This window comes from Octodon degus, unplaced genomic scaffold (assembly GCF_000260255.1).
Source record: "Octodon degus isolate 3935 unplaced genomic scaffold, OctDeg1.0 scaffold00035, whole genome shotgun sequence".
Taxonomy (NCBI): Eukaryota; Metazoa; Chordata; class Mammalia; order Rodentia; family Octodontidae; genus Octodon; species Octodon degus.
Window position 1 is genome coordinate 14,366,787 of NW_004524611.1, and position 9,191 is coordinate 14,375,977.

The 9,191-nt window shown below is 54.6% G+C and overlaps 1 protein-coding gene across 1 annotated transcript; it reads right to left on the bottom strand.

The window, feature by feature from the left end:
- Window positions 1-466: 466 nt before the first annotated feature.
- Ssc4d (scavenger receptor cysteine rich family member with 4 domains) lies at window positions 467-9,191 on the bottom strand. The gene is made up of 10 exons (XM_004630452.3): window positions 9,017-9,191; window positions 7,873-7,908; window positions 7,334-7,639; window positions 7,013-7,090; window positions 5,537-5,851; window positions 4,503-4,580; window positions 3,555-3,629; window positions 3,120-3,431; window positions 2,468-2,545; window positions 467-1,478 (listed from the first exon to the last, which is right to left on the bottom strand). Exons 1-10 carry the CDS (start codon window positions 9,189-9,191, stop codon window positions 1,162-1,164), a joined length of 1,770 nt encoding a protein of 589 aa, XP_004630509.1. The 3' UTR covers window positions 467-1,161.

Genomic DNA, 9,191 nt, shown 5'->3' on the forward strand with positions numbered 1-9,191 from the left:
GCAGCACAGCTGACATTGGCAAGTCATCCAGCCTGGAGCCAAGAGAGCAGCTGTGGCAGGGCCCCACCCCCATCGCCACAACCTGCTTTGCTTCCTATCTCCCTTTCAGCATCCTCTCAAGAATTTGGTCTCTTCTAGTGGCTCCAGTACCTTGATAGGCAACCTTGAACAAACCCCTTCCTTTTATTGCTGGATCTCAGTGCCTACATATGTAAAAGACAGGAGGAGCTGGTCCAGGGGATCCTCCGGGTCCTGGAGACCTGCCACCGTGAGTCAGCGTTTCCAGGACGTGACGGGCCTATGAGAGCTCCCGGAGGATGCTCTTGCCGGAGGATGCTCTTGCTGGAGGATGCTTTTGGGCTGCTGCCCTCCATCTCCGCACTGGTTTCCTCCAGAGACTCCTGCCACAAATAATGCACTGCTGCTGAAATAGTGAGCTTGGTGAAAAGATGGGGACAATGCTTTATTGACTTGGCACCTATGAACGGGTGACTACAGGCCCCAGGCTTCTTTGCCATTGCAAAGTGGAGGCTCTGTGGTGGGGGAGCATAAATCAGATGCTGGTTCTAGCTGCAGGGAGGGACCTCTGTCCCTTCTTTGGCCCCTCCAGCCCCTTTGTCCAGCCGAGCACCATCTGAGTCCAGGCCCTCATGGAGAGGGGCAGGGTGATGACCCAGGTTCTTCTGCAGCCCCTGAGTCTAAGGAAAGGGCTGAGGTCCCTCTTGCCTTCCTCTTTGTGTGACTCCTAAGATAGGTGAGGGAAAGGGGAGAACTCCATTTACAGAGAGCTGCTGAGTGGCCTGGATCAGGATCCAGGCAGGGAGGGTCAGGACGGCTGGAATAGGAGCTCTTGGGAAGAGAAGAGTTGAGAATCAACCCCTCCCACCTCCCCGTTTTCCATCTTGGCTGTATGAGCATGTCGTATATGGAGCCCACAATAGCTGATAAAAGGCTGAGGTCACATAATAAAGTTGATGGGGTAAAGGTCCCCATGCAGGACCACCCTGCCTGGGCAGCCTCTCTCCTAAGACATAGGGGAGGAGAGGCTGCTTGAACTGCAAGTCACAGGAGGAGGCCCTCCTGGAAGAGGTCAGCTTCCTGGAGGAGGAGGACCAGGTGACACTTGGCTCCCTGAAGAGGTGGTCTGCAGAGCCAGCTTGGTCATGACAACTGGCACAGGACATTGGCATCCTCACTGTGGTCACAGTTGTGAGCATCCCAGCGGATATGAGAGCAGAGCAGCAAGGTGCTCTCATCCCCACGGCATTTGACGTTATCCAGGAGGATGGGGCCTCGGCCTGGGCCGAAGTGGGCCTCACCAGGGGCTGCCAGGGCCTGGCCACAGCCCAGCTGGCGGCACAGGACACTGGCTGCTCGCAGGTCCCAGGCATCATCACAAATGGTGCCCCACCGCTGCCCTAGGAAGAGCTCCACACGGCCCTCGCATCGGTGGGTTCCACTGACCAGACGCAGGTGCCCTGTGTGTGGGATCAAGCTTGGGGTTAGAAAAGGCCACCTCCTTGCTAGGCTAGAGGAGGTGAAGGGTAGCACTGGGACGTACAGCATTGTTCTGAGGGCCTCCAAGAGTTCAGATAAATAAGATTAAATTAGGATGGGCAACTGCAGCTGGGGATGATGTTGAACATCTGTGACCCCAGCATTCAGTAGACAGAGGCAGGAGAATCAGTGAGTTCAAGGCCAGCCCCAGCCACATAGTGAGTTCAAGGCCAGCCTGAACTACACTGAGAGATCCTGTCTCAAAAAAACTAACTAAATAAAAATAAAGGGGGCAGCAGTTCCACTCAGAAATTGGGCTAGATGGGCTGGTGAGATGGCTCAGTGGTCTAAAGCACCTACTTAGAACAAGCTAAGCTAAGCAAAGCACAGGGACTGCAGTTCAATTCCCCAGCACCACATGCCAGCCAGCCCCGCCCCCTGGTGGGCTGAGTTGGCCACACACACAAAATAAATAAATGTTAAAAAAAAAAAAAAGAAACAAAGAAAGAAATTGGGCTAGAAGAAAGTGTGCAAAGGTGCTGAGTGGGCCAGGAGCTGGGTTCTTTATTCTGCTCTCTCTACTGTTTTTCCCATAATCTCTGTACTTCAGCCCCAGGCCAGTTCTTTGGAGACTGATTATGTCCTATTGTCTTCCCAACGTTATCACAGTCTCCCCTCACTCAAGGCCTTGAATCCCTGGTCTAAATTCTGCAGTCTTGTTCCTTCCCTAGAATAAGTTTCCCATGCCCAATTCTAGAAAGTTCAAGATTGCAATAGTTTAAAATTAAGCTCCTCTTTCCAGATACCCTACTTCTGTGTATGAGGAAGCCTGAAACCAGCATGAAGGCCAAGGTTCCAGGACCTGATGCCAATCTGTTGAGCTGATGTAACCCAGGCTGTGACCTTCCTCAATGCAAGTCTGTCACTCCTGTTGTCTCCACCTCACTTTCAGCCAGCTATGGGTACCTACCATCCCTGGGTCGAGGAGTGGGCACCCGGGTGGTCTCAGAACCATCCTGCTGGACTTGCAATCCCAGTTCCTCTGGGCCTTACTCAGGAAAAACAGAAAAAAAGATTCTGGTTACACTGAGGAAGTTATTCCTTAGGGCCAGGTCACCTACTCTCATCCCCACGAAGCCTGGGCAATAGATGAAGATGGACATAGCACTTTCAGTAGCAATCAGTGAACCGAAGCACTTTATTGCTGACTCTGCAAACACCCTCTTAACGTCACCTCCTCCTTTAAGTCACAGGCTAGCCCAGTAAAGACAGAGTAATTCTCCCTGGTACCCTTCTACTAGCGATCTGCAGGTCTTTGACTCAGCAGGTACCACGCGGCTCCGTCCCTCGCAGGCTCCAGGCCTGGCCACACTGCCCTCCACCTGCACACTCAACCGCCCCACTCTCCCACTGCGGAGGACACGCCCTGTCGGCCCCGCCCCAGCGCCGCGCAGCCGCAGAGCACGCGGGCGGTCACACTGCTCAGCTCTGCGGACAGCTGCGGCTGCAGTGCGCAGAGCCCTCACGCAGACCGCGCCGCAGTATACGTACACGCGGCCCCGCCTACACCCTCGCCACGTGCGTGCTGACGTACCCGCCCCGCCTCCTCCGTGTCGCCTTACCTGCGCAGAGTGCACCCGCATCCTCGTGATGACCGCAGTTGTGCTGGCCCCAGCCCAGATGGAAACAGTCGCTCAAGCGGGCCTCGGTACCCGCACAGCCCACGTTGTCCAGCAGTACGGGGCCGCGGCCGTAGCCGAAGTGGCCGAGGCCCGTGGCGCCCAGCGCTGGCCCGCATCCCGCCTCGCGGCAGGCCACGCGCGCATCCGCGAAGTCCCAGTCATCGTCGCACACGGTGCCCCAGCCCCCGGCATACAGCACCTCCACGCGGCCGCGGCACGGGCCCGGGCCGCCCACCAGCCGCAGCCGCCCGCCTGCGGGGCGCACAGGCCCGTGGCCAGAGGGGTTGGGCTGGGGCAGCCGGCTCCTGGGCAGAGCTCGGGCCCCACCCGCTCCCACCCCACCCACCCCTGCCGGACCCCGGCTCGGCCACTTACTTTTCTTCCCCGCGGCCCAGGCTGCTGTGGTGAGCAGTGTTGTCTCCCCAGAGGGCTGAGCACCAACCCCTGTAGCTGCAGAAAAGAAGGCAGCTGGAGCCTTTGAAGAGGACAGGGAGATCTACACCTTGTCCTTGTAGAAGGGAGTGACCTCTACTGAGACAGCCCCACCTGTATTCCCAGCCTTCACTTCCGAATCAAGTTATCTGGCATGTCATGTGGAATTTAAGAACAGAATCCTAACTCCAGGTATTTGTTCCTATTGATTGGATAGTGGGGACCAAATCCAGGGCCTTCATACTGTGCTAAATCTCCCCTTCCCTTCCCCTTTTTTGGAGTCTATATCACAATTTACCCAAACTCAAACCAGCTCAAACTTAACAATCCTTCCACCTTGCCCCCCAAAGTACTTGCAACTAGTCTTATGCCACCACACCCAACTGTTAACCTCTTTTTTTAAAAATAGGGTCTCACTCCATAGTTCAGGGCAGCCTTGAACTCACTGTGTAGCCCAGGCTGGCCTTAAACTTGCAGTGATCCTCCTACCTCAGTTTCTCCAGTGCTGGGATTACAGTGCGTAATACCACACCGGTTGTTACTATATAATCTCAGTTATAGATCCAGCCCTAACTCCACACTTCTTTGATTCAGTTTTCATTTCAACCCCCTCACAGGGACCTCTTGAGACCCATTGTCAGCATCAGTCCCAAATTTGACTTGAGCGCTTTGAGGAAATCCTTTAATACCTCCTCCCATCCCCCTGAACTTTTTAGAGCTCTGGGCCCCATCCTTGTTCCATCTGCTCATCTGTTCTCTCACCCACCTCTTTACCATCTGGTCACAGCCTTGGCCCATTAGAGCTTCCTTCCTGTGGATCCAGAACAGCCTCCAGTTCCCAGCCCACCCACCTCACCTCTGCCATTCCAACCTGGAAGGCAGGCTCTTCACCTGCTGGCTCTGTGTGCCAGGAACCATCCTCTCTTGTGGCCAAGGGTGGCAGTGCTGTGAGAGTTGGGGGGCCTAGGACTAGAGCAGGAAAAAAGCAGGGTCAGAGGCTGAGGTGCAGCTTCCTAGTCAGGATCATGGCAGAGGAGGGTTTTCCAAAAGAAGAGATTTTACTTTTGGGCTTGGGCCTTGACCCCAGCTGGGATCCAAGTAGTAACGTGCTTGTAAAGGTATACTATACACTTCCCAGGGGCTTTTACAAAGGCCTTTCACAGACCTGCCGTCATTTCCCCTAGCGCCCAGTGTTTACAAAAGCCCAGCATGCTCAGGACATGGACATGCCTTACCCACCAAGGAGGGCCAAGCCTGTCCTGAGGGGCTTGCAAAGTGGATTCATCCCCATCTTCCAGATAAAATAGGGCTAGGGAGGTCAAGGGGATGCTCAAGGCCCACAGCAAGTCAGCCTGTGGCTCTGCCAGGCTAGGGTGCAGGGATGGATAAGGCTTTGCCTCTCTGGGCCTCAACTTTCCTACCCATACATGGAGATGAGATCTTGGCTTGCTAAGATGCTCTCCGTCTTATAAAATGGAGTCCTCTATGAAATGGCTTTATTGACCCTAGTATTTTCCTTTACTGAGAACACTTCCCAAACTGGAGAAAGTCCAAGTAAGGAAGGGAATATTAGTATGTACTAGGTGACTCAGAAGTTACTCTGGAGCAATTCAAGAGTCTTGTTACTTTTTCTAAAGTATTCCGAAAAGAATTCTTGGAAATTGCTAGACAGTTGTGGAAGCGTTCTTAGTGGAGTGATGGTGCTGTATTGTAACAGCTGCGCAGTGTGTCACGAGCAGTACTGGGATATTGGGAGGCGCCTTTTAGAGCACTGCTGAGATAGTGTAAGGCATTTTGGAGCCTTCCTGGAGAGTTCTGGTAATCATCAAGGAGGCCAGTTCGGAGGCCACACAGCAAGCAGCTTCCTCTGGGCCCGGCCCCGCCCATTGTCCCACCCCACCAATGGCCAAGTCTCTGGTCCGCACCTGCGCAGAGCGCACCCGCGTCCTCGTGGTGGCCGCAGTTGTGCACGCCCCAGCCGAGGCTCAGACAAGCTGCTAGGCGGGGCTCCTTGCCTTCACAGTGCACATTGTCCAGCAGGATGTGTCCTCTGCCATAGCCGAAGAAGGCGTTGGTGGTGGCGGCCAAGGCCGGCCCACAGCCCAGCTGACGGCAGACTACGGTGGCATCCGGCAGACCCCAGTCGTCGTCACACACCGTGCCCCACAGGCCGCCGTGCAGGATCTCCACTCGGCCCTGACACGGGCCCGCGCCCCCCACCAGGCGCACGCTGCCCTCACCTGTGAAAGGGCGGGATGGGGAGTATGTCCCGAAGGACTCTGCTGCCACGGGGGCCCCACATCCACAGTGCCGTATGCCTCAGGTCCCAAACCCTGGGGTGCTGCGTCCCCATGACCTAGATAGGGGTGGCTGGTGGGCTTACGAGACAGCCAGCTCTGATGGGCAGCCTTGCCTAAAACCAGTCCTCACAGCCACGCTTGGTGGTGTACACCTGTAACCTAGCACTCAGGAGGCTGAGGCAGGAGGATCCTTGAGTTCAAGATCAGCCTGGGCTGCAGAGTGAGTTCAAGGTGAGCCTGAACTGTACAGTGAGACCCTGTCTCAAAAAAGCCAAAAATAAGCAGGGCGTGGTGGCGCATGCTGGTAATCTCAGCACTTGGGAAGTTAAGAAAGGAGGATCCCTGTGAGCTCCTTGGAGAACAACCCGGCAATGTACAATGTATTGATTATCGAAACTGCCCTATTAATCAGCTTTGAAACTGTCTCATTCATATTTATTTCTCAATAAAAAAAATGCTGAAAAAAATCAGTGTACCTCTACCAATAAAACTTTATTTATTAAAAAAGAGAGAGAACAACCTGGGCAACGAAGTGAGCTCAAGGCCAGCCTGAACTGCATATGAAGACCCTGACTCAAAAAGACAAAGTCAAAAACAACCCCCCAAAGCACTCCTTACTTCCCTTGTTCCTGCTTTCCTAGAAGAGCTGTTTCATTTTTTACTACTACCCAAAGAAAATCTCACTTTGTAAGATGCAGCCGCCACCTCTTCTTCCATGCAGCCCTGCCTGATCTGACCCTCTGCTGCCTCCCGCGCCGAGCTTTGAACCTGGAGCCCTGTGCTAAATAAGTGCCTTAACCTCCAGCTATATCCACAGCTCTTTACTATTGACACAGTGTCACTAAATTGCACGCGCTCAGTTGAACAACCCTCCTCTTGCCTCAGCCTCCCATAGTGCTGGGGTTAGGTGTGTGTGGCCATGAAGCTGGGAGACCCATCATTCTGTGACTCTCCCATTACCTCCACCCCTCCCCCAACATTGCTCAATCTCTCTTAGCCTTCAATTTGTAACCCTTGTCTTCCCACTGCCTGGCGTAGAAAAGTGTGAGACTCCTCAGACCCAGGGAATCTCTGTTGTTATCCCCCAAGGCCCTTACTTACCTTTCCCATTCTGAGGAGTTGTAGGGGGTGCCCTGCCAGTTAACATCTTCCTTGTTGGGAGCTGGGTGGGCAAGAAATCTTGGGTAGGAAGCAAGGAGAAAAGAAAGAATCAGGGGTTTTCTCTTCTCCATCCTCAAACCCACAAGGCAGGTGCCTGTACCCAGAGACTCCAGCCAAAACGATCAGAGCCTCTTCTCCAACAGTAGCCCGTCCAGCTTTTAGCCTCAGTTTGTGCAGAACAGCCCAACACTGGGAAGCCCCTACAGCCCTGCTGCCTGTCACCATCTGCCCACCCCCCAGAAGTCTGGGGCCTCAGCTCACCATCACAAAGGACAGCCACGTCCTCATAGTGAAAGCAGTTGTGGACGCCCCAGCCCCGGCTGCCACACTCGCTCAGCGTCGCCTCCTGCCCGCCGCATTCCACATTGTCGAGCAGGATGGGGCCCCTGCCCTGGCCGAAGGCAAGGGGTCTCGGCACGGGCAGTGCCAGGCCACAGCCCAGCTGGCGACACACCACATTTGCGTCCACCACATCCCAGTCATCATCACAGACGCTGCCCCAGGAGCCACCGTGCAGGACCTCTAGGCGCCCACGGCAGCGGCTCGGGCCCCCCACGAGCCTCAACTCTGCAAAGAGGGTTGAACTGGAACCAGGAGTCCCTGTGCCCAACCCACAGGATGCCCACCTTGCTGTGAAGCCTGGGGAGCTGTGGGATCAGTCCTTTCTGTGAAACGGGGAGACCGGTGGTGCTTTGGAAGGAGATGTTGGGAGTTATGAGGGCTGCATACTCCCTGGGGTCGCTGGCTGCCAGAGAAGCAGCTGGGTGCAGGGCAGGGACAGGGAGGGGGCAGGCACCTACCTGGCAAGGGCAGCAGAGTGGGCTGCAGGGCGCTGGCTGAAAGGAGTGAGGAAGAGTGTGGGCCCCTCTACCCGTCCTCTGGCTGCTGGGTCCTAGGAACACAGCCTCCCTCCTCCATGGTCCTTGCTGTTGCCCTTGCCCTGACTCCTATCTTTCAGAGTCCACCAGTGCCTTCTGGACCTGTTGAGGTCAGCCTCCCTGACCCCACCATCCTCTCCCAACAGGCCACCCCAGAAAGATCTGCAAGAGCTGGGCTCAGTGGCACATACCTGTAATCCCAGAACTTGGAGAGATTGAGGCCGGAGCGTCACCAATTAAACAATTTAGTGAGTTAGCAAGACCTTCTCTCAAAGAGTCAGGGATGTAGCTCTATACAGAGGCCCTGGGCTCAATCAAAGCTTTGTAGTGTCTTCTGACCAGCAAGTTCTCTACCATAAGCTACACCCAGACCCTATTTTTCTGTTTATTTTGAGATAAGGTCTTGTTCTGTGTTCCAGGCTGGCCTCAAATTCCCAGTGAGACTCTTGTCTCAGCCTCCCTCAGTGCTGGGATTACAGGTGTGCACCACTATGCCTGGCTCCCAGGCCCCTTATACTACTTATTTTTGCAGGGGTGGGAGGGTGGGGAGGTGGTACTAAGAATTTTTCAATCACTGAGCTACATCTCTAGCCCTTTCTATATTTTTATGACAGATTCTTGCTAAATTGCCCTGGTAGGATTTGAACTTGACATTCTCCTGCCTCAGCCTCCTTCAGTGCTGGGATTGCAGGTTTGGTGGGATTTGAACTTGACATTCTCCTGCCTCAGCCTCCTTCAGTGCTGGGATTGCAGGTTTGTGCCACACCATACCCATCTTCATTTTTCTTAAATTAGGATAGTCTCCAGGCTGTTCCAGTCCATCAGTTCCACCAGCTGCCTTTCTTATTGCCAGTGTCCCCTGACTGCCTACTCAAGCTACATTTAGCTCTTATCTCCTTCAGTACTGAGTCCTCTATTTCCCAAACTCAGATTCTTAATGTCACCAACCCCAGGCCAGTGTCAGGGAGCCCTGGAATCCCGCTCCTTTGTAACCCATCTTCCACCATAATTTGACAGCAAACAGAGCCGAGAAAAGAAAGCAGCACAGGCTGGCTGGGACACTCACCCAGAGGCAGGAGGAGGAGAAAGGACAGGGCTGGGGGCAGGGGCGAAGGGGCAGCACCCCCATCCTCAGGTCTCCACCCCCTGCTCATCTCATCAGGCTGTGGCCCAAGGATTCTGATTCGAATCTCTGCTTCCTTGTGCAGCCAGCCAGCAGGTGGCCTTTCAGGTGGTTCCAT

What these genes read in the sequence shown, in the direction of transcription:
- Ssc4d (XM_004630452.3), bottom strand. Translation starts at nt 9,191, where the DNA reads ATGGAACCACCTGAAAGGCCACCTGCTGGCTGGCTGCACAAGGAAGCA. An exon ending in CGTGGCTGTCCTTTGTGATG is followed by an intron (nt 7,091 to 7,333) that starts GTGAGCTGAGGC and finishes TTCCTACCCAAG; the next exon opens with ATTTCTTGCCCACCCAGCTC. An exon ending in CGCGGGTGCGCTCTGCGCAG is followed by an intron (nt 4,581 to 5,536) that starts GTGCGGACCAGA and finishes TTCCTGCTCTAG; the next exon opens with TCCTAGGCCCCCCAACTCTC.